At 36.9% G+C, this 26,390-nt stretch overlaps 1 protein-coding gene across 5 annotated transcripts in view; it reads right to left on the reverse strand.

The window, feature by feature from the left end:
* The window catches only part of USP45 (ubiquitin specific peptidase 45), a 79,047-nt gene that overhangs the window by 21,561 nt on the left and 31,096 nt on the right, over positions 1-26,390 (reverse strand). For 4 of the 5 annotated variants that reach the window (XM_043591994.1, XM_043591997.1, XM_043591996.1 and 1 more), the window contains exons 6-9: positions 25,875-26,017; positions 25,403-25,498; positions 20,952-21,082; positions 11,927-12,014 (exon numbers count right to left, since the gene is read on the reverse strand). In XM_043591994.1, coding sequence (XP_043447929.1) covers positions 11,927-12,014; positions 20,952-21,082; positions 25,403-25,498; positions 25,875-26,017 — 458 coding nt within the window. Of the gene's footprint in view, positions 1-11,926; positions 12,015-20,951; positions 21,083-25,402; positions 25,499-25,874; positions 26,018-26,390 lie in introns of those variants that run through there. The other variant, XM_043591998.1, reaches the window with a different exon arrangement.

The following is a 26,390-nucleotide window of genomic DNA, read 5'->3' on the forward strand; positions in this document are numbered from 1 at the left end:
AAGCTCTAACATCAAACTCTTAAAAAATAAAAACAATGAGGTTGTTTACATTATTAACTTTTAAATAATTAGACATTTGCTTTTTATTGTATCTTAGCCACAAATTTATATTCTCTAAACTGTTAAAGGAGTTAATTAATAAGTAATTCATCAAGTTGAATAAAACAAATGGGTTTAGGTCCATTTACAGCCTCTCATTGTTAAAAGTTGTGCTTTGAACCACTTAGGATTTAAAAAAAAAAAAAAAAAAAAAAGACTTTGGCCAGGGCACTGCTAACAACTGCAGCACAATAATCAATTAGCAATGTCAAGGTTCAACCATTTCAAATCTCCACCATAAACGTCTTTCAAAAATAAGAATGCAAAACACTCATAGTTTAAGTCAGCGGAGATATTCTGCCTTTAAAATAATCCTAGCCAGGGGCGCCTGGGTGGCGCAGTCGGTTAAGCGTCCGACTTCAGCCAGGTCACGATCTCGTGGTCCATGAGTTCGAGCCCCGCGTCGGGCTCTGGGCTGATGGCTCAGAGCCTGGAGCCTGTTTCTGATTCTGTGTCTCCCTCTCTCTCTGCCCCTCCCCCGTTCATGCTCTGTCTCTCTCTGTCCCAAAAATAAATAAACGTTGAAAAAAATAAATAAATAAAATAAATAAAATTAAAAAAAAAATCCTAGCCAATAATGTATTAGTGGTATATCTTTGAGAATAAAAACATAATAGCATTAATTTGGTGATAGCTCAAATTCAAGCAAGTGAAGAAGCATGTATTTCTAAGTGGAAAAGACTGCCTATAAAAGAAGTTCTTGTAGTAAATTTGCTTTTATTTGTTTTGCCCATGAAAAATTTAAATTTTTGCACCAATGACCCCCTTTAGCACTCTATTTGGCAGGAGCATGTTATATCTCTCAACTTTAGAGTCATAAGAAAAAAAAAAACTTTAATGAAACATGCTGAAAGGAGGTCAGTAGTTTTTAATCATTACTAAAAGATTCTGGTGGCAGACATAATGCTGTAGCCTTTCTTCAATCAAAAAACACACGGCAGTGATGAACTACCACAGTGGCACGACAAACACCTGGGGGGTTCCCAGGCCAGACAATGCAGCTCCCGCTCGGGTACTCACTGTAAGCGACTGGCACGACTGTCCTTGCTTACAGGACTGAATAAATCCACAGACATGACATTTTAATTCTGCCATGCCATCTGAAACCCTCAAATAGAGGAAGGAAGATAAGAGCTTTCAAAAAGCAACGTTTCCCACTGTACTGCCAGTCTTTAAGATATTGTGAATCCCGATGCACCATTATGACAGAACAATAACTTAATTATAGCAAAGAATGCCATCAATAGAAGTGAAATAAAAAAATAACAGGGATAGATTTTATACCTTTATTTGTAATATCAACAAACAATGTAGAGAGCTGATTTTTAATTCCATTTACAATGATCCACAACCATGTAGTAAACATATCCTTGCAAATCATAGTGGAAAAAAAAATCATTTTAGAAATTGATAGTCTGAATTAATGTTAAAGTAACTCCTATACATCTGTAGGTTCAGAAGCATCAATATGCATTTATCATTCATGATACAAATTTCTGTCTGTCTCTCTCCCCACCTTCCTACCTTCTATCAACTCCTTCAACAAGAATGTCCATATACCATAGTTACTGAATCACATTTAATACTACTTCAAATGGTGAAATAATTATGGTTAAATTTTAAATAGCAAGCTTAGGAGTGCCTGGGTGGCTTAGTCAGTTAAGCGTCTGACTCTTGATTTGGCTCAGGTCCTCACAGTTTGTGAGTTCAAGCCCCACACTGCGCTCTGTGCCGGCAGCACAGAGCCTGCTTAAGATTCTCTCTCTCTCTCTCTCTCTCTCTCTCTCTCTCTCTGCCCCCTCCCTTACTCATGCACTCTCTGTCTCTCAAAAATAATAAACTTTAAAAAATTAAAAATAAATGAATAAATAGCAAGGCTAAAAATGTATTATTTATACTGGTCACTGATGATTAAGCATTATAACTATGCTTTAATAAGCAGTACTGTATAGAATTAGAATTTGTTTGGTAGTCAGAAAGACTTAAGTTCGAATCCGCCCATTCTTGGCATCAGTTTCTAAATCTAAGAAAATATGATGAAGTATCAGCTCAGGAGCATTGTGCTAATGTCCTCAAAACTTAATTGCAAATCTCTTAATTGATTTTTTTAAAACAAATTATAGGTAAAACACAATGTATTATCCTATCAATTTATCAGTTCAAATTATAACATATTCAAAATAACTGTAAATCTCCAAGAAACAAGGTAGTGTAACTTATTTAAGAAACTGTTTTTTTCCCCAATTCAAATTCTCAACAGAAATTATCCATTTCAAGGATAAGTACAGACAACTTATTTAACAAACAAATCACTGGGCACCTACTGTGTGCAAGGAACATGGGATACAGAGATATATACAGTATCATTCCTTGAGATCACAATCTCAGAGAGGTGACAAAAAACATAACTCTAAATAGAAGACAATAGGGCTCATAATCAAAACACATAAAGTAGATCCAGGAGGGGGAGATGGTGTGGAGTAGGTGGACCCGAGGCTCACCTTAGCCCACGAATACAACTAGATAACTATCAAATCATCCTACATGCCCCAGAAATCAACCGGAAGACTGGCAGAACGAACTCCACAACCAAAGGTAGAGAAGAGGCCATAGTGAAGAAGGTAGAAGTGCAGAGACCTGGTTTAGGAGAGAAACAAATCATGGCCACTGCAGTGGGAAGGTAGCTGTAGTCCCAGAGAAGGGGGAGAGACTAGGGCACAGGGGAGCACATGGGGAAAACGAATCCTCATAGCAAATGGCTTGGAAAGCATGAAAGCCCGAATTTTGTGAATTCTGGCAACAAGTGGGGCTTAAAACCTAAAATTTTAAAGGTCAGAAGACTTGGTTGGGATAGAGCTGAGAGGTCACTAAGCTGCTCTTGGAGAGAAAGGCAGACATCACATGGACATACAGCGAAACAGCGATCTGAAGAGCACCTGGGCACCAGTGGGGAGGTTATTTGCTCATCTCCAAATGCATCCTAGAGAGACAGCATTCACAGAGAGACCCCTCCAGGGACAAAGGAACTGGCAGGTACAATTTCCTCCCCCACTTCTCAGCAAAGGTTAAGAGCCACCTGCAGGAGCCAGGATAGCACTGACACTCACTACCTAACTTGCTCACACCAACCCCTGCTTCCCCATGCTCTGTTGGAACTGCCCTTCTCAGTCACATTTGCCTTACTCCCAGGGCCATGGGCCCCCTTTCCCAGAAGACCAGCCCAATCCCTGCCCACACATAGTTCTCCATGTGGGATTTTTGCAGGGCCTCAATTCTGGCGGCGGTGGCGACAGGTCTCAGCCCTGGTCTCTGACCAGAGCACACCTAGTTAAAACTCACCACATTCGAAAGACACCTGGCTGGCTCAGTTGGAAGGGCATGTGACTCCTGATCTTGGGGTTTTAAGTTTGGGCCCCACATTGGGTATAAAGATTACTAAAAAAATAAACTATTAAAAAAAACTTGCCACATTTCAGATCAGAGACCAAACACTGCCCACAACAGACACAGAGCACCTCTGCAGATGACTGGCCTGAAGGATAAAGCGGCCAGGACCCAACAGTAGACTGCATGCGGCACACACTGGAGATGTTCACTGAAGTGTCAGGCCCTAGGGAACAGGGGACATTATGGGGCAGGGCACTGCCAGACTGCCTCTTCATTAGGCCATTAAACAGGGAACACAGCTTATTTTCTTAACACAGAGAAAACAGGCCCAGAGACTCAGACAAAATGAGAAGATAGAGAAATTTGTACCAATGAAAGAACAGGACAAGGCCATGGCCAGAGATCAAAGTAAAACAGACATAAGTAACATGCCTGATGGGAGTATTTAAAGCAATGATCATAAGGATATTCACTGGACTTGAGTAAAGAGTGGAAGACATCAGTGAGACCCCCTAATACAGAGATTAAAAAGAACCAATCAGAGATGAACAGTGCAATAAACGAGATTAGAAATAGACTTGATGCAAAGTACAGCAGGCTGGAAGAAGCAAAAGAATGAATTAATGACCTAGAAGACAGAGTAATGGAAAGTAATCAAGCTGAACAAAAGAGGAGAAAAAAAGAATTATGCAAAATAAGAGATTTGGGGAACTCAGTGACTCCATCTAATGTCATAACATTCGTATTACAGGAGTCGCAGAAGAAGGAGAGAGAGAAAAGAGGGCAGAATATTTATTTGAAGAAATAATAGCTAAAAACTTCCCTAATCTGGGGAATCCAGATCCAAGAAGTAGAGAAGCTCCAAAAAATGAACAAAAGCAGGCCAACACCAAGACATACTGTAATTAAATTGGCAAAATATAGTGATAAAGAAAAAATTTTAAAAGCAGCAGGATGAAAAGAATACCTTTACGTACAAGGGAAACCCCACAAGGCCATCAGGAGATTTTTTTAGCAGACACTTTCCAAGCCAGAAGGGAGTAGTGTGATATATTCAAGATGCTGAATGGGACAAAATCTGCAGCCAAGTATACTATATCCAGCAAGGCTATCATTCAGAATAGAAGAAGAGATAAAGAGCCTCCCAGACAAATAAAAACTAAAGGAGTTTGTGACCAATAAACCAGCTTTGCAAGAAATATTAAAGTGAGCTCTCTGAGTGGAAAGGAGAGACCAAAAGTGACACTATGAAGGTAGGAAACACAAAAGCAGTAAAAATGAGTATTTCTGTAAAAAGTCAGTCAAGGAACTCATAAAAGGATGTAAAATATGACATCATATACCTAAAGTGTGGAGAGAAAAGGAGTAAAGAATGAGTTCAAACTTAAACTACCACGTATTTCATATAGACTGCTATACACAGAAGATATAATATACAAACCTAAGTGAATCAAAAACCACTAATAAATATGCAAAGAATAAGGAGAAAGAAATCATATCACTAAATAAATACATCACTAAAGAAAACCAGCAAACCATAAAAAAGAGAAAGACAAAGGATCAGAGAAAATCTTCACAAACAACCACAAAACAAGTAATACAATGGGAATAAATACATATCTATCAATAATTACTTTGAACGTAAGTGCACTAAACACTCCAATCAAAAGACATAGGATGATAGGACGGATATAAAAAACAAGACCCATCTATACACTACCTATAGGAGACTCATTTCAGACCAAAAGACACCTACAGATTCAAAGTGAGGAGATGGACAACAATAGCCAAATTATGGAAAGAGCCTAAATGTCCATCAACTGAAGAATGGATAAAGAAATTGTGGTTTATATACACAATGGAATATTACGTGGCAATGAGAAAAAATGAAATATGGCCTTTTGTAGCAACGTGGATGGAACTGGAGAGTGTGATGCTAAGTGAAATAAGCCATACAGAGAAAGACAGATGCCATATGGTTTCACTCTTATGTGGATCCTGAGAAACTTAACAGGAACCCATGGGGGAGGGGAAGGAAAAAAAAAAAAAGAGGTTAGAATGGGAGAGAGCCAAAGCATAAGAGACTGTTAAAAACTGAGAACAAACTGAGGGTTGATGGGGGGTGGGAGGGAGGAGAGGGTGGGTGATGGGTATTGAGGAGGGCACCTTTTGGGATGAGCACTGGGTGTTGTATGGAAACCAATTTGTCAATAAATTTCATAAAAAAAAAAACAAAAAAAAAAAACAAAGTGAGGAGATGGAGAAACATTTATCATGCAAATGGATGTCAAAAGAAAGCCAGGGTAGCAATACTTAAATTGGACAAAATAGACTTTAAAACAGAGACTATGACAAGAGACAAAGAAGCACACTATCTAGTCATAAAGGGGACAATCCAATAAGAAAATATAACAATTATAAATACTTATGCACCCACATGAAAGCACCCACACACATAAAACAGTTAATAACAGGGATGCCTGGGTGGCTCAGTCACTTAAGGATCCAACTTCAGCTCAGATCATGATCTCACAGTTCATGAGTTCAAGCCCTGCATCAGGCTTTGTGCTGAAAGCTCAGAGCTTGGAGCTTGCTTCAGATTCTGTCTCACCCTCTCCCTCTGTCCCTCTCCTGCTCAGACTGTCTCTGTCTCTCAAAAAGAAGTAAAAGTTAAAAAATTAAAAACAAAAACAAAAACAACAGTTAATAACAAACATACAGGAACTAATTGGTAACAACACAATAATAGTAGGGGACTTTAACACCCCACTTATATCAACAGACAGATCATCAAAACAAAAAAATCAACAAGGAAACAATGGCTTTGAATGACACACTGAGCCAGATGGATTTAACCAACATATTCAGAACATTCCATCCTAAAACAGCAGAATACACATTCTTTTCAGGTGCTCATGGAACACTCTCCAGAACAGATCATGTATTAGGCCAAAAAACAAGTCTCAACTAATTCAAGAGGATCAAAGTCATACCATGCATCTTTTCTAACCATAACACTATGAAACTAGAAATCAACCACAAGAAAAATCTGGAAAGACCACAAATACCTGAAGGTTAAATGCCCTGCTACTAAACTAAATCAGAAAATAAAAGAAGAAATAAAAAAGTACATAGAAACAAATAAAAAAGAAATCACAACAGTCAAACTATTGGGATTCAGCAAAAGCAGTTCTAAGAGGGAAGTTTACAGCAATATAGGCTTACCTCAAGAAGCAAGAAAAATCTCAAATAAGCAACCTAACCGTTTACCCAAAGGAGCTAGGAAAAGAACAACAAACTAAAACCACTAGAAGGAAAGAATAAGGATTAGAGCAGAAATAAAACTATAAAAACAAAAGAACAGATCAACGAAACCTAGAGTTAGATCTTCAAAAATAAAATAAAATAAAATAAAATTGACAAACCTCTAGCCAAACTTATCAAGAAAATAGAAAAGGACTCAAATAAATAAAATTATAAATGAGAGAGAAGTAACAACCAACACCATAGAAATACAATTATAAAAGATTATGTAAAACTAAATGCCAAAAAATTGGTCAACCTAGAAGAAATGAATAAATTCCTAGAAACATACGCTAAGTGAAATTAGTCAGAGAAAGACAAATATCATATGACTTCACTCATATGAGGACTTTAAGGTAAAAAACAGGTGAACATAAGGGAAGGGAAGCAAAAAATAATATAAAAACAAGGAGGAGTACAAAACATAAGAGACTCTTAAATACGGAGAACAGAGAGTTACTGGAGGGGTTGTAGGAAGGGGGATGGGCTAAATGGGTAAGGGGCATTAAGAAATCTACTCCTGAAATCATTGCTGCACTATATGCTAACTAATTTGGATGTAAATTAAATAAAATGGTAAAAAAAAAAATTCCCAGAAACATATAAACTACCAAACTGAAACAGGGAGGAATTGAAAATTTAGACAGAAAACCAGCAAAGAAATTGAATCAGTAATCAAAAAATCCCAACAAAAGTTCATGACCAGATGACTTCCCAGGCAAATTGTGCCAAACATTTAAAGAGTTAATACCTCTTTTTCTCAAACTATTCCAAAAGACAGAAAAGGAAGGAAAATTTCCAAATTCATTCTATGAAGCCAGCATTACCCTAATACCAAAACCAGACAAAGACACCACAAAAAAAACAGAACTACAAGTCAATATCTCTGATGAACATACATGCAAAAATTCTCAACAAAATATTAGCAAACCGAATCTAACAATACATTAAAAAAAATCATTCATCATGATCAAGTGGGATTTATTCTGGGTTGCAAGGGTGGTTCAATATTCACAAATCAGTCAACGTGACACATCAGATCAACAAGCAAAGGATAGGAAACATATAATCATTTCAATGGATGCAGAAAAAGCCTTTGACGAAATACGACATCCATTCATGACAAAAAACCCTCAACAAAGTAGATTTAGAGGGAATATACCTCAACCTCAAAAAGGCCATATATGAAAAACTCAGAGCTAATATCATCCTTAATGGGGAAAAACTGAGAGCTTTTTCCCTAAGGTTGGGAACAAGACAAGGATGTCCACTGTCACCATTTTTATTCAACATGGTACTGGAAGTCCTAGTCACAGCAATCAGACAACAAAAAGAAATAAAGGGCATCCAAATTGGTAATGCAGAAGTAAAACTCTATTTTCAGATGACACATTATATACAAAAAATCCTAAAGACTCAATCAAAAAAACTTGCTAGAACTGATAAATGAATTCAGTAAAGTCTCAGGATACAAAATCAATATAGAGAAATCTATTACATTTCTATACATCAATAATGAGGCAGCAGAAACAGAAATTAAGCAAACAATCCCATTTACAATTGCACCAAAAATAAGATAACCTAAAAATAAACTTAACCAAAGAGGTAAAAGACCTGTACTCTGAAAACTATAAAACACTAATGAAAGAAACTGACAATGACACAAAGAAATGGAAAAACGGGCACCTGGGTGGCTCAGTTGGTTGAGCATCTGACTTCAGCTCAGGTCATGATCTCACACAGTTTGTGACTTCGAGGCCCCACATTGGGCTTGCTGCTGTCAGCACAGAGCCCGCTTCAGATCCTCTGCCCTTCTCTTTCTCTGCCCCTCCCCCACTCACATTCTCTCTCAAAAATGAATAAGCATTTTTAAAAAAAGAGAAAGAAATGGAAAGACATTCCATGCTCACGGATAGGAAGAGTAAATATTGTTAAAATGTCTACTCTACACAAAGCAATCTACATATTTAATACAATCCCTATCAAAATACCAACATTATCACAGAACTACAACAAACAAGGCTAAAATTTTTATGGAACTACAAAAGGCCCCGAAGAGCCAAAGCAATTTTAAAAAAGAAAACCAAAGCTGGAGGCATCACAATTCCAGACTTCAAGCTGTTTTACAAAGCTATAATCATCAAGACAGTATGGTACTGGCACAAAAATATAGGCACACAGATCAGTGGAACAGAATAGAAAGCCCAGAAATGAACCCACAATTATACAGTCAATTAAACCTCAACAAAGCAGGAGAGAATATCCAAGAGGAAAAAGACTGTCTCTTCAACAAATAGTATTGGAAAAGTTGTTCAGTTATGTGCAAAAGAATGAAACTGGACCACTTTGTTACACCATACACAAAAATGAATTCAAAATGGATTAAAGACCTACATGTGAAATCTGAAACTACAAAAATCTCAGAAGAGAACACAGGTGGTAACTTTTTTGACACCGGCCATAGCAACTTCTTTCTAGATATATCTCCTGAGGCAAGAGAAACAAAAACAAAAATAAACTATTGGAATTACATAAAAATAAAAAGCTTCTGCACAGTAAAGGAAACAATCAACAAAACTAAAAGGTAACCTCCAGAATGGGAGATGGTATTTGAAAATGACATATCCAGTAAAGGATTAGTATCCAAAATGTATAAAGAACTGATATAACTCAACACCAAAAAACCCAAATAATCCAATTACCAAATGGGCAAAAGACACAGACATTTCTCCAAAGACTTCATACACATGGCCAACAGACACATGAAGAGATGCTCATCAGCATTCATCATTAGGGAAACGCAAATCAAAACTACAATGAGATCACCTCACACTTGTCAGAATGGGTAAAATAAAAAATACAAGAAACAACAGCTATTAGCGAGAATGTGGAGAAAAAGGAACCCTTGTGTACTGTTGGGAATGCAAACTGGTGCAGCCACTCTGGATGAGGTTCCTCAAAAAGTTAAAAATACCCTATGATCCAGCAATTGCACTGCTGGGTCTTTACCCAAAGAATACAAAATTCACACTAATTCAAATAGATACACATACCCCTATGTTTGCAGTATTATTTATAATAGCCAAATTACAGAAGCAGCCCAAGTGTCCATTAATGAATGAATGAATGAATGAATGAATAAAAATGTGGTACACTTCTAAAATGAAATACTATTCCACTATAGAAAAGAATGAAATCTTGCCACTTGTAACAACATGGATGGAACTAGAGAGGGAACTAAGCAAAGTAAGTCAGAGAAGGAAAAATACCATATGATTTTACTTACGTGTGAAATTCAAGAAACAAAATGAGCAAAGGGGAAATAAAAAGAGAGAAAACAAGAAACAGAGCCTTAACTACAGAGAACTGATGATTACCAGAGGGGAAGTGAGTGGCGGGGTGGGTGAGACAGGTGATGGGGATTAAGGAGCTCACTTGCTGTGTTGAGCACCAGATGATGTATGGAATTGTTGAATCACTGTATTGTACATCTGAAACTAATGTAACACTGTAGAACTAACTGGAATTAAAACACAAACTTAAATATATATAATGCAGATATATGTAACTTAAATATATACATATATCAAGTAGAGAGATGGCAGAAAAGGACTGACACCTTCAAAAGCTGAATTTAACTAATGTAACATAGAGGTCAATAAATAGCCAATTAAGAACAGAACTATAATAAACACTGTAGCAGGAGGGAGTGATTAACTCATTAAGGTAAAAGAAAATAACAGAACCCTATTTATTTACTGAAAACTAGAATACCACAATACTACAAGTCGAGGTGAGATTTTATTTTTCATTCTTTTAAGTTTATTTGTTTATTTTGAGAGAGTCAGAGAGAGACAACAAGTGGGGGAGAGGCAGAGAGAGAGGGAGGGGGATCTGAAGCAGGCTCCGTGCTGTCAGCATGGAGCCCAACTTGCGGCTCAATCCCACGAACTGTGAAATCATGACCTGAGCCAAGATAGAGAGTCCTATGCTTAACTGACTAAGCCACCCGGGCACCCCTCAAGATAAGATTTTACAAAACAAAAAGAGGAGGATCCACCTTGCCTAGTACCACAGTAACAGCTATCACAAGCATAGGAGTACTTCATTTTCACATGGTTGCTCTGCTACGTATTAACATAAATTAAGAAGTATATTTACCTTGAATGGAAAACAGGATTTCACCTATTGTGACAATTATGATTGAGATACCATGCCTGCAGCGGTAGGTTGAGAATGATTCCGAGCCTGAATCCAGACTCAGCAGAACCGTTATGAATGATTAATAATGTCCTGCTATGAGTGATAGAGGAAAAATGAAGGATATGTGCTGTGTACTTGACAGCTTTAATATCTTGCATTTTCTCTGAAAACTTGTATCCCATTCATAGGTCCCCACCAAAAAAGTTGAATTTAACTCATTTAATATTACAGGCAACTACCACCCAATCGATAAAGGGACAGGATGACAATGAACACTGTTTGGGGAAATCTATTCAGGCCATGAGCCACTCTTTCTTTTCTCAGAAACATTCCCTGATCCAGGAGGCTTGGATCCCATTCCCCTAGTTACCAGTGACTCATCCCTGAGTGGATCCTAATCCAACATGAGGTAACAGAGTTTCTCTTCAGAGTTGGGATTCACAAACAGCCAGTTTTGGTTTTATATACGTGGAACTGCAGCATGTGCAAAATATGAAGGTCATGTGCTATCATTCAGAGACAGAAGCTGAGAAACTACTCAGTTTGCAGGAAAATGAATAAAGAAAATCTACAGAGCCAGGGAAATGAGGAGAATATTCTCTGGATTCTTGAGAACCTTCCTGTCCCTATATCCCTACCCATACCTCCTGTCACCTAGATTCTTAGCTTCCCTTTTCCTTATTTAAACTAGCTTGAATTTATTTGTTATTTACAGTCAAAGGGTATCAACTAATAAAGGATAAGGGGGGTGCAAAAGGATAAAAGAAAATAATCTTTTAGAAGAACTGGCCAAAATAAATAAATAAAGGAATAGAATAGTTAGAAAAAATCAAATTACTTCTCAATCCATATTAAAATTATGGTAAAAATTAACTCCTTCAATTTCTTACCCTCTTCTTAAAGAGTATATATAATCAATTTAAAGAAATCTGACCTTTGTTTCTTCTGTTCTCACCGCATCCAGCAGATAATGCAGTAGCTCCTGACTGTCCTGTTGCTGGAAACCTTTAAATCGAGGGGCCCTATGATTTAAAAACAAAACAGGAAAGAAAAAAGATAATTTCATCAACAATATATTACTATCATCAAAAATAATTTTTTTGAATGTTTACATGATTAATGTATTTGAGAGAGAGTGTGTGTGTGCGCATGTGTGTGCATGCAGGGCCCCTCTGGAGGGGCAGAGAGAAAGAAGGGAGAGAATCCCAAGCAGGCTCCATGCTGTCAGCCCAGAGCCCAACGCATGACTCAATCTCACAAACCTCAATTGCTTAACCAACTGAGCCTCCCAAGTGCCCCTCATCTAAAATCATTTTTAAATAACATATATTCAAAGATTCAATATAGTCCTTTTACCACTAGGTAAAAAGAGCAGATATGATCACTGCTCCAATTAAGATGAGATCATCAGTACACAGAAAATAATATAGTTATCAGGGCATCTGGGTGGTTCAGCTGGTTAAGCATCTGACTCTTGATTTCGGCTCAGGTCATAATCTCATGGTTCTTGGGATCAAGCCCCACATGGCGCTCTACACTGATAGCATGGAACCTGCTTGGGATTCTCTCTCTCCCTCTCTCTGCCTCTCTCTCTCTTGAAATAAATAAATAAAATAAAAAAGAATAATATGGCTGTCATTTATCAAGTGACTACTACATGCAAGCATAGTACATATGTTAAGCTTTACATAGATCAATCCTCAAACAAGCTTGGGATGCACTATTTTCTGCAGTTTATACATGGGGGATCAGAGGGATTATTCAAATAATTTGCAAGGTCACACAGCAAGCAAAAATATAGTACTCAAACCCAAGCCACTGTGATCTATTATCTTCCTACCCTGAATAACCAAATGAAAAACAAGAAGTTATTTATATTTAAATAAAGAACAATAATCTGATATCTCTGTGAATGTATTTTTTTTAAGGATTTAACAACTAAATTTCCTTGTATTAATTAAAGGTTCAGGTGCTGTACATGGAGACATCAACACAGCAAATATTTAGTTGATTTCATTAACTTTAAAAAACAGTATTTTCTGCAATAAATTCCAATACCAAAATGAAATGAAAATAAGTGCTAAATTTAGATAGTGCTCTGATCTAAGATGAAGAAAGAATTTTGTCAAAGTAATATAAAATAGTAAGAATATCTTATTGTAGTACAAGTTTACAATGTTCTCCTTGTGGTATGTCCAACATATCTCATTTGATATGCACAACAGTGCTGTTAAGAAATCAGTTAAGATGAACTGTTTTACACTTGAGAAAACTGAAGAACAATCTGTGTGCCACTGACGTAAATCCAAGTCTTTTGATTCTTGAGTCCAGTACTTCAAGCATTATTCTTTATTATCTCATAATAAACATTCATTCTAGTAATGCACTAATGAGAGTCCCTGGTGCTAAAAAGCTATCTGAACTAGCAGTGAATCTAGCCTATAATAGGAACCGTAATTTCATTTATTCACTCTTGTTAAGTAGTAGCAAAAGCAAAAGGATGCTGAGAACTTTGATTTACTGCCCTTGTGGGCTTCCCTTTCTGCATTTGGTGGATATAGATCACCTTCTAGATCAGAGAAGAGGACAGAAACCAAGATGGACACATTTCTCACCCCTATCTGGGCTTCCATGGCTGGAATCCATGTAAGGCAGAAACTGCATGACATGACATTTGTGCTGTAGGCATCAAGGAAGTTCAGTGAAGTGGAAGAAGATTGCAAGGGGCAAACGGGAATCCTTCAGGGATCCTCATCTGCCATGTTGCAGGTAGGAGGAACAGTCTGTGGCTTTCAAAGCAGATGCACAGGAAGGAAATTGTTCCTGAACAAAGGAGAAACTTTCTCTACCACGTCTCTGCCTACAGCTCCATCTCAACTATCCACAGACCAGTTACTGCCTTCTAAACCATTCAAGAAAATTAATGACGAATCACTAAATTCTAATCCTGGAACTAATACGACATATATGTTAACTAACTTGAAAATAAATAAACAAACAAACCTAGATTTTTTTTTTCTTTCTTCTTCTACCTAGGACTGGGTCAAAAATTCTAAGAGGACTTAAAGAATCTGTAATACCCAAAGCAATCTATATATTCAATGAAATGCCTATCAAAATAACACCAACATTCTTCACAGAGCTAGAACAAACAATCCTAAAATTTGTATGGAACCACAAAAGACTCTGAATAGCCAAAGCAATCCTGAAAAAGAAAACCAAAGCTGGAGGTATCACAATTCCAGACTTCAAGCTGTATTCCAAAGCTGTAATCATCAAGACAGTATGATACTGACACAGGAACAGACACATAGATCAATGGAACAGAGGGGCGCCTGGGTGGCGCAGTCGGTTAAGCGTCCGACTTCAGCCAGGTCACGATCTCGCGGTCCGTGAGTTCGAGCCCCACGTCGGGATCTGGGCTGATGGCTCAGAGCCTGGAGCCTGTTTCCAATTCTGTGTCTCCCTCTCTCTCTGCCCCTCCCCCGTTCATGCTCTGTCTCTCTCTGTCCCAAAAATAAATAAAAAACGTTGAAAAAAAAAATTAAAAAAAAAAAAAAAGATCAATGGAACAGAATAGAGAACCCAGAAATGAACCCACAAATATGTGGTTGGTCTACCCTACCAAGAGCCTGAAAGGAAGCTCTTAGACAAATACTAACTAAGGCTACAAGAGAACACATACTAAGCCTAGAGACCTGAAACCAGGCCAAACCTTCTATAGACTCTTCTCACCTCCCCCAGATGAGGGCAGCAGAGTAACTGTAAGCCAATACAAGACCTCAATCTCCAAGGCCAGCCCAGAGTTCAGAGGTAAGGCTATCTTAAAATTTGACATTTTTAGGCAGAGAAGAGAGGGATATGAGGAAAAGAGGCTATGGAAGGGAGAGGATGTGAAAATGAAAAGGGCAGCAGGGGAAACAAGGAAGGGTGGAGGAAATGGAAGAAAGCAAAGGGGGAAAAAAATGGGAAAAAACAAACAAAAAATTCTACTCCCAAGAAGCCTGCAAACCAATATCATAAAACACAAAGAAATCTGATGTTAAAAAATCAACAACTGAAATGCATTTACTTCACTCCAAATAAATTTTATAAAACCGATCCAAAGATGTTACAATATGTTGAGAATGTACAAAAACATAAAGGCATGCCAATAAAAGCCTAGATATTAGGTAAAAAAGAAAAACTTTTTTTTTTAAGTTTATTTATTTTGAGAGAGAAAGAGAGCACGAGTGGGGCAGGGCAGAGAGAGAGGGAGACACAGAATCTGAAGTAGGCTCCAGGCTCTGAGCTGTCATCACAGAGCCTGATGTGGGGCTGGAACTCATGAACCATGAGATCATGACCTGAGCTGAAGTCAGACGCGTAACTGACTAAGCCACCCCGGCGCCCCAAAAAGAAAAACTATTTTAAGGGATATGTAGATATTGATAAGATAGCCAATTGAAAATATTAGAAGAAAATAAAACTACAGATATAAAAATCAATAGATAGGATAAATTCTATACACAGTTGAAGGGCAAACTAGTAAATTAGAAGATAATAGTATTTTGAGAATTTGGTGGCACTCCTTAATGTACATGACATACCATAGAGTATCACAAAACTACAAATATGTATATGTATGTATATGTGTATACACATATATTTGCAGTGTGTGTGTATATACATATATGTGTATACACATATACATACACATGCATATTTGTGTATGTATATATATATATATATATATATATATACACACACACACACACACACACATATATACACACACACACACATACATATATATTTCCTCATGGACAAAACCCAAAGAAAGCTCAGCACATCAATATTAGTTACCAACATAAAAGAGTGAAGGAGTAAACAAAGCAAAAGATGGGCATAAATGAGTATAAAGAAAAGATCACTCTAGAGCATCTTTGAAACTTTTAAGGAAGAATGCATGTAGAAACTGGTGAAATCCAAGAAAGATTTGTAGGAGAGTTGACAGTATTGTGTTAATGTCAATTTCCTGGTTTTGACAATGCACTGTTGTTTAAGTTATTATTGATAGTGGAAGCGAAATAAAGGGTACACAGTAACTCTGTACTCTTATTTCAACTTCTTGTGATCCTTAAAACTACTGCAAAATAACAAGAATTGGGGTGGGTGGGGAATCCAGAAGAAAGTTGAAGAATTTGCTCCCAACATTCACAAGTGGTAGAAATGTCTGATAATCACTCTTACAATAGAAACTACAAGAGACTGGTTCAACTTTCAAAAATCAAGTAATGTATACACACAATGTAGATGAATCTCAAAATAATTATAGCAATAAGCCAGACAAAAAAGAGTACACACTATATATAGGAATCTAAAACATGCAAACGAATCTACAGTGACAAGAACAGGTAAGTGGTACAGAGGGGAGGGGTTTAGGCGAGACAGTCCAGAGAGAGAGATCACAAAAGGGCCCAAGAAAACTTTTAGGGGTGATGCATACATTCATCACACTGATTGTGGCAATGGTGTCACAAGTATGTAGATATACATTATATGTATATGTATATATATATATATATATATATATATATATATATATAGTATCTCAAAACTTATCCAATGGTATGCTTTAAATATGTACAGCTTAATGTATGTCAAATATACAAACTATTCAGAACACCCATTAATACGATTCACTGTTTCAACAGATTTTTAAAAACCCATATGATTATTTCAATAGATGCAGGAAAAGCATTTAATAAAATCTAATACCCATTCTTTTTTCTTAAAAGAAAAAAACATTTATTATCTCATGGTTTCTCTGGGCCAGGAATCAAAGTATACCAATGGTAATACATAATGTTTATTTATTTAAATAATAAAGTTTTGTTGTTTTTTAAGGAAAAATTGGGTATTGGGAGTTTATCAAATACTGTTATTCTTGATGAGAATCCTCAGAAAAAACTAGGAATGGGAATTTCCTTAACCTGATGAAAGGCATCTAGGAAAATCCTACAGCTGCTATCACACTTATGTGTGAAAGACTGAATGTTCCTCCCCTAATATCAGAAACAAAGCAAAGATGCATATTTCACCACTCCAACATTGTACTGGAGGTCCTTGCCAGCTATATAAAGTAAGAAAAAGGTCTAAAAGGATACAAATTTTAAAGGAAGAAATAAAATGGTCTTTATTTACCAATGACATTATTGTCTACATAGGAAATCCCAAAAGATCTACATGAAGCTATTATAACCAGTAAATGAATTAAACAAAGCAGCAAGAAACAAGATCAATATACAAAAACCAAGTATTTTTCTGTATATTAGAAACGTACAACTGGAAATTGAAATTTCTTTAAAGTACCAATTTACAATAAATAGTATTTAAAAACATGAAATTCTAAAGGTAAATCTAACAACATTGTGTAGCATTTGTAAGCTGAAAATCACAAAACTTGATGAGAAAAATCAAATACCTAAATAACTGAAAAGATATGTCATAATCATGCTTTGGAACGCAACATGGTTAAGATGTCCATTCTAAACGGATCTCCAAATGCAATCCCAATTAACAAACTGATTGTAAAATTCATGTGAAAAAGCAAAGGACCTGAAATAGTTAAAAAAAAAAGTAAAGTTTGAACTCTCATTCTCCAATTCCAAGACTTACTATAAAGTTACAGTAATTGACACAGTGGAGGACTGGGGTAAGAATAGACATGCAGATCAATGGAACAGAACAAAGTCCCAAAACAGACTCAACATACATGGCTCAAATCTTCACCAGTTTTTTAAAAATTACTTTTCTTAATATGTATCTCTTAAAAAAAATTTTTTTTTACATTTATTGATTTTTGAGAGACACAGCGAGATAGAGTGTGAGTGGGGGAGGGGCAGAGAGAGAAGGAGACACAGAATCTGAAGCAGGCTCTGGGCTCTGAGCAAGTGTTCAGCACAGAGCCTGATGCAGGGCTCAAACCCACGAACCACGAGATCATGACCTGAGCCGAAGTCGGATGCTCAACCTACTGAGCCACCCAATATACATCTCTTTTTAAAGTAAACATAAAAAACAAAAGGCAATTTTTAATGTTTTCAAATGATGTTTGATCCAGTAATTCTATATATCCTACTGATGTACTCTCACAAGTGCAGCACACACGTAAAATCAAGTAAGTCATACCCACATGCACTAAAATGGAAAAATGTAAAAAATGTATTAAGCAAAACAAGTTGCAAACAATCTGTGTATATGTCTGTGCATGCATAATCACTTTTGAAAAAAATAAGATAAATACTACTTTGAATGTCTATCCATGAACACCTATTATTTAAACATTTTTTAAAATTTATAAATCTTTATAAAACAAAAAAAAATGCAAAACAGTTATTTTTGGAGATCCAAAAACAAATTTCTAATTGACATAAATTCCTAAAAACTTTTGAACTCTGTGAGGCACCAAAGTCTCTGAGACTTTTATGGGACTTTCTGTTCTTCAGGTTTTGAAAAACAGCATTTGCCTACTAAATTAAACACATAATAAACCCTCTATGTTTTTGACCACATTCAAAATACCACGGCACAGTATGCTAAGTGAAATAAGCCAGTCACAGAAAGACAAATAGTGTGATTCCATTTATATGAAGAACCTAAAATAGTCAAATTCATAAAATGAAAGAGCACAATGTTGTCTACCAGGGCCTGGAGTGAAGGAAAAATAGGAATAATCAATAGGCATAAAGTTTTAGTCAAGCAAGATGGACAAGCTCTAAAGATCTCCTGTCCAGCATTGCACTTACAGTCAACAATATTTTGTACACTTAAATTTTTTAATGTTTATTTATTTCTTAATATTTTTTATGTTTGTTTATTTTTTGAGAAAGAGAGACAGAGAGACAGACAGAGTGCAAGCAGGGGAGGGACAGAGAGAGGGAGACACAGAATCTGAAGCAGGCTCCAGGATCTAAGCTGTCAGCTGTCAGCACAGCCCCCAACATGGGGCTTGAACTCACAAACCACGAAATCATGACCTGAGCCGAAGTTGGATGCTTGATTGACTAAGTCACCCAGGTGCCCCTGTATACTTAAAAATTTTAAGATGGTAGGGGTGCCTGGGTAGCTCAGTAGGTTAAGTCTCCAACTCTTGGTTTCAAAGCAGGTCATGATCTCAGTTGGTGGGATCAAACCCCAAGTTGGGCTCTGTGCTGTTGGCACAGAGCCTGCTTAAGATTCTCTCCCCCACACCTCTCTCTCTCTCAAAATAAATAAATAACTTCAAGAGAAAAAAAGAAAAAATTTAAGAAGGTAGAGCTCATGGTAAGTGTTCTTTTCACAATTATTTTTGAAAAAATTAACCTTGGTACAATTCTATGAGATAAAATACAATATAATGCCATGGCACAAGTAACTAGCTTAAATTAAAATGAAATTTTAGGGGCGCCTGGGTGGCGCAGTCGGTTGAGCGTCCGACTTCAGCCAGGTCACGATCTCGCGGTCCGTGAGTTCGAGCCCCCCGTCGGGCTCTGGGCTGATGGCTCAGAGCCTGGAGCCTGTTTCCGATTCTGTGTGTCTCCCTCTCTCTCTGCCCCTCCCCCGTTCATGCTCTGTCTCTCTCTGTCCCAAAAACAAATAAACGTTGAAAAAAAAATTAAAAAAAAAAAATGAAATTTTGAAGCCTAGAGATATAAAAAAAAAAATGTTAAGTTCCCATTTAAAGAATTTTGTTTCTACATATTTTAGTAATTGTGGACTGGACTAGCTCATGAACTCCATGACAGGATCTATTTTTAATATGTTATACACTGTGTATCCCTAGAATCTAGCAAGTAACTGACACAAATAAGTTCTCAATTTTTAAAAAAAAAATTTTGTTTTTTAACGTTTTATTTATTTTTGAGACAGGGAGAGACAGAGCATGAATGGGGGAGGGTCAGAGAGAGAGGGAGACACAGAATCTGAAACAGGCTCCAGGTTCTGAGCAGTAAGCAGAGAGCCCAACGCAAGGCTCGAACTCACGAACAGTGAGATCGTGACCTGAGCCGAAGTCGGACGCTTAACCGACTGAGCCACCCAGGCGCCTCAGTTCTCACTTTTTTCAGATGAAGGAATAAGTGAAAGCATTAAAGTTGCATCAGGTCCTTTATGGTATGTATGTATTTCCACATACCCAAGGATTTTGTTTTTGAACATACAGTACTATCTTGAGAAATTCACTTAAACTCTATTTGCCTTGAAGCTCATTTCTAAAACTAAGGAAAGGGGCACCTGGGTTGCTCAGTCAGTTAAGCATCTGACTCTTGATTTTGGCTCAGGTGGTCATCTCACGGTTCATGAGATCAAGCCCTATTTCAGGCTCTGCGCTGACAGCCTGGAGCCTGCTTGGGATTCTCTCTCTCCCTCTCTCTGCCTCTCTCTCTCAAAATAATAAACATTTTTTAAAAAATGATAAAAATAAGGAAGGCACCTGGCTGACTCAGTTGGTAGAGCATGCAAGTCCTGATCTTGGGGTCATGAGCTTGAGCCCCATATTGCAGGTTGAGTATACTTAAAAATGATAATAAAATAAAAGTAAAAATAAGAAAACTAGGTTCAGATGACCTATTATGGCACCTTTTAGATTTTACAATTCTATAGTTTTCTTACTCTTTGTTCTTACATCATGGGCTTCTGAATCAGGACAGACCTCTTTTTGAATCCTGGCTTTGTCACTATACAACTAAGTAAGCTACTCAACTTCTGTGAGTCTCACTTTCCTTATTTATAAAATGGGGATAAACAAGCACTTCTTCAGACTATTATGAGATATAATTTACATAAAGCACACAGCTGCAATTAAACAAATATTAGTTCTTAATCTCTTGAGAGTCTAGACAATAGTGTTATAGTAAGAGTGAAACTACCCATATTAAGTTATACATTAGAATTTTATAACTCATAATTATTTATATCAAAAATTTAGATGCACCCACTTCTGACAAAGCTGATTAAAAAGAACTTTAGGAGAAAGTGGTCCTTTTTCAGTCTCCTTCATGCTATGAAGAAACAGGAACAGGGCTGAGGTCAATGGTCCAGGGCTTGAAAGTTCCACCATTAATGGGTCCTTTAAAAACATGATCAACTCTTTGTCAGAAATATGCAATTTTAAACTTAAATATTATTAAAAACTAAGAGTTATACTTTGTTTAAATGATGACAACTAAATTGCCTCAAGTGCATTAAGAAACTTTATTCCCACACATATAAAATGAATTTTTTAAAAAAATGGGATAATGGAATTAAGTGTCTTACCTTGAAAAACACAGGTATTCTCATATCCTCTGCTCTTTACTTAATGAAAGTATTAGTTTAAGAGTTAAATCACCAATATTTAGTTGCTTATAAATGTCCCTTAATGTGCTTTCCTAAAAGTGAAATTACTTATCTACTTGATATGTATTTATTTCCAATCATAAATTATATTTAATAAATTATATTTATCAAATATAATGATAAATTATATTTATTAGCAAACTCCATAGCTTTCTTTTCCCAAAATATTTTATGAATAAAATAAGGAATGGGAAATTATGTCACAAAATTAGTACACCATTCCCTCTCTTTTAAAATGGAGAGAAAAAGCTTGACAAAAGCAGCTAAAATTGTGTGAGGGAGAAACCCATTTTATTCTAAAATGTTTCCCCCACCAAGTTTTGCTTTCTAAAATGTTATCTTCACCAGTAATCCTCTCTCCTTACAAACAATGAATTAAAAGCAAATGCCAAATATCATCTTGGGACATTATAGAAAGTGATCTTCTAATACAACTACCAAATATGTTGCCTCATTCGTGTATTTATGAAATACATGTTACATATATATTTCATACCAACTACCCTTAAAAAAAATCTATCATCTGGGGCACCTGGGTGGCTCAGTGGGTTGAGCATCTGACTTCAGCTCAGGTCATGATCTCACGGTTCATAGGTTCAAGCCCTGCATCAGGCTCTGTGATGACAGCTTGGAGCCTAGATCCTGCTTCATATTCTGTGTCTCCCTCTCTCGCTGCCCCTCTCCCTCCCGCCTCTCAAAAATAAACATTAAAAAAAAAATTTTTTTTTTTAAATCTACCATCTGACTAAAACCACAGAAAGGACAGGCTATAATTTTTCCATAGTCTCTGAGTATCAAAAGTGCTCTCTGCCATGTTGAAGACATAAACAGACATTTCTCCAAAGAAGACATCCAGATGGCCAACAGACACATGAAAAGATGCTCAACATCACTCATCATCAGGGAAATGCAAATCAAAACTACAATGAGATATTACCTCACACATGTCAGAATGGCTAAAATCAAAAATAAAAGAAAAAACTGCTGGTGAGGATGTGGAGAAAAAAAAACGCTTGTGCACTGTTAGTGGAAATACAAACTAGTGCAGGCGCTCTGGAAGACAGTATGGAGGTTCCTCAAGAAGTTAAAAATAGAACTACCATATAATCCAGTAATCACTCAACTGGGTATTTACCTAAAGAATACAAAAACACTGGGATGCCAGGGTGGCTCAGTCTGTTAAGTATCTGACTTCATCTCAGGCCTTGATCTCACTGTTGATGGGTTTGAGCCCCACATCAGGCTCTGTGCTGACAGCTCGGAGCCTGAAGCCTGCTTTGGATTCTGTGCCTCCCTCTCTGCCCCTCTCCCTGCTCGTGCTCACTCACTCTCTCTCGCTCTCGCTCTCTCAAAAATAAATAAAAACATTAAAAAAAAAATTTAGGGGCTCATGGGTGGCTCAGTTGGTTGAGCGTCCGACTTCAGCTCAGGTCATGATCTCATGGTCCGTGCGTTTGAGCCCCATGTCGGGCTCTGTGCTGACAGCTCAGAGCCTGGAGCCTGCTTCAGATTCTGTGTCCCCCTCTCTCTCCGCCTCACCCCTGCTTGTGCTCTGTCTCTGTCTTTCAAAAATGAACAAATATATTTAAAAAATTTTTAAAAAGAATATAAAAACACTAATTCAAAGGGATACACATACCCCTATGTTTATTGAAGCATTATTTACAATAGTCAAATTATAGAAGCAGCCTAAGTATCCATCAACTGATGAATGGATAAAGAATATGTAGTATACTTATACAATGGAATGTTATTCTGCCATAAAAAAGAATGAAATCCTACCATTTGCAAACAACATGGATGGACCTTGTGGGCATACTAATTGAAATAGGTCAGACAGAGAAAGACAAATACCATATGAACTTACTTACATGTAGAATTTAAAACAAAACACCCAAAAACAAACAAACAAACAAACAAACAAACATGCTCATAGACACAAAGAAGAGATTGGTGGCTGCCAGAGCCAGGGAGTGAGGGGGTAGGTAAAATGGGTGAATGAGGTCAAAAGGTACAAACTTTCAGATATTAATAAACAAAAAAGAACACCTATGCAAAACCTACAGTTAACTTCATTCCTAATGTTATTGAAAGAATATTTCCCCCCTAATTTGGGGATTTTAGGCAAGGATGCCTGCTTTCATCATTTCTAGTCCACATGTTATTAGAGGTTCAAGCCAGCACAGTAAGGTAAGGAAAAGAAACAAAAGGCATACAGTTTACAAAGGGCAAAGTAAAACTGGTGATTCAAAGAGCAGTGATCTATGCTGACAGCCCTCCAGCTCAGGTCAACTATGTCCTATGTATCTAAGCTCTAAGATTGAAACTCTCCTCTTAGAATAATGCAAACCTAAAGTGATCAGTTATAGTATCTAACTGCCCTATAATAATCTTGAGACACAGTTCTACATGTAAAATACTTAACATTCAATCATATTTAATAGGAAATCTTTTCAAGTGACTAAGTATCAACTTCCATTTAATGGTTTTCACTATCTCACTCAACTTTAGAAGAGTATAGGACCTACCATAAAGATTTTAAGGGGTTGAACAGGCAGTAAGTTTACAGGCTGGTCTTTCAACAAAGAAATACAATATCGTCTTTCAAATCTGCCTCCTTGGGGAAAAGAAAAATCTAAGATTACTACACTGAGCTAAGAATTTTTAAAACTCCCCTTTCTTAAGTGTTCTCAAAAGCCAGATCATGAGCTATATATACACTGTCTTCCTCCAATACACACACACACACACACACACACACACACACACACACACAATTTCTAACTAAAAACATTATTACTAGTGTCAGCTCCCTCAAGCCAAAGACCACCAGGAACACACTGGTAGTTGAACAAGAAGGGTTTATTACTTGTTGCATTTGGGGACAACATACACGATGGGAAACCATGGGGTGTCTCAATAAAAGGGTGTTGGAAAGAACTGATAGAGGATTTGAATTTTGGATAAGTAATTAGGGGAGAGTCTAAGGAAGCAGAAGTCTGCTCTCAGTTGAATGCTGTCAGAAAGTGGGGGTAATTCTATCACTGGGTATCTTGATAAATCTTATCTTTGAGTTAGGATAACCTAAATTCTAGTCTCTTTGGGAGACAAAATCAAGGATAAAGCTATAACTAGTAAAGAAGTAGCAGTCTCTCACTTTGGTCAAAGAAGATGTTTGGGATTTTTCTCAGTGGTAGACGAACTTTGCTTTTGTCTGTGTTTAGATAAAATTATGAAGTAGCCTTGCTTTGTCTTAGTTTGTCAGTCTCAGAGCAACCTAGCCTGAGGTTGGCATTCTGTGAGACCGTTTGAACAATATGGCCTAACTGTAGGTGCCACGCCAGCTTCTGAATGTTAAGTGCTGTTTTTTGTTTGTTTGTTTGTTTTTTCCTTTCTCACTAACTTAAAAACCCATTTTCAGACTAGGCTCCTAAAAACCTTTAGATGTTCACCATTAAAACCAAATCTACCGGGGCGCCTGGGTGGCGCAGTCGGTTAAGCGTCCGACTTCAGCCAGGTCACGATCTCGCGGTCCGGGAGTTCGAGCCCCGCGTCAGGCTCTGGGCTGATGGCTCAGAGCCTGGAGCCTGTTTCCGATTCTGTGTCTCCCTCTCTCTCTGCCCCCTCCCCCATTCATGCTCTGTCTCTCTCTGTCCCAAAAATAAATAAACGTTGAAAACCAAATCTACCTTTAAAGAATTAAAATGCTATATTTAAGGAAATGTTACCAGTAATTACAAAACAGGAGTCCTAGACATTTTGCTCAACAAAACAAACGCCTTTTGTTTTTTCCAGTATGTTTGTTTGAAAGCTGCCTTAATATTTTTGTATTGTTTGACCCATGATACGTTTGAACCCTAACAGATCTTGAAGGTATAACTTTAGAATTTTAAAATCTGATTATTTCACAAAATGCTTTTGAATGATTTTTTCAAAATATTTTTTCAAAACATCATTTCAGTTAACATTTGCAGAAATACTAAAGGTAGATTTTGACACCATCAGTGGCTCATCTAAAAAGAGCTATTATCCAGGTAGTCATACTTCTTACCAGGTGAGAGTCTGAGGAAGGAAAAATCTTGAGTTTTGTACCATTTTCTTTGCTCTCATTCATCAGTTCTGAAAGAATATAAGATTGTGCCAAGTTCTAAAAGAAAACAAAAGTAAAGTCTTCTGATTCAGTTGTAATATGCCTCTGATTCTATGGAATACTCTCTTAAACTCTCAAACGTCATCTAACATAGCAAAAAAAATGTTTAAGTTTACAAAAAAAATGTTCACATTTAATAAATGTCAGTATTACTGATTAAATCACAGTAAAACACAGAGAAGGCCTTCCAGAAGCACTGTGTGAAAAGGGGGCATACGTACGTTATGCAGCAATGGTTAAAGATGGCCTAAAACAAAAAAGAAAACAGAAAAATCTCCAGGGGAACACTAAGCTGTCATTTGCTAGTTTACAGGTGTGCCAATAAATATAAATTAATCGTTTACATTTTACAAAGTTTCCTGATGGCTCTTACCTGCATGACTGCATTGAAAAAGCAAGTATTTCCTAAATTTGTAATTCCTTTCACAGGTGTTACACTGTTGCCTTTTCTTCCTTTCTTTTTTTCACCTGCTTCATATTTTTCTTCACAAAGCTTTAAGATTCTAGAGAATGCACCTAAGTTAGAGAAAACATAACTGACATAAGATATAAAATTCAATAACCATCATTTAAAATAATTTAAATATATTACTTAAAATTAAGTAACATTTCCCGTTGAATCACTGTCCCTGAAGTGATGTCAGGGACAAATAAATGTCTCCAGTTGGTATCCTCCTACTAAATAATTTTTCATTTTGACATACACATCTGTACCTCATACCATAATGAAGAATGAATTCCAGATGAATTAAAAATTAAAAAAGAATAAAGTAAAAAAAATAAGGAGAGAACATCCAGATCTTGGTTCCTAAATACCATTCCCCACAAAGAGAAATGAAGACTCCTTGGGGTGCCTGGGTGGCTCAGTCAGTTAAGTGTCTGACTTCGG

This window comes from Prionailurus bengalensis, chromosome B2, assembly GCF_016509475.1.
Source record: "Prionailurus bengalensis isolate Pbe53 chromosome B2, Fcat_Pben_1.1_paternal_pri, whole genome shotgun sequence".
NCBI classification, from domain to species: domain Eukaryota; kingdom Metazoa; phylum Chordata; class Mammalia; order Carnivora; family Felidae; genus Prionailurus; species Prionailurus bengalensis.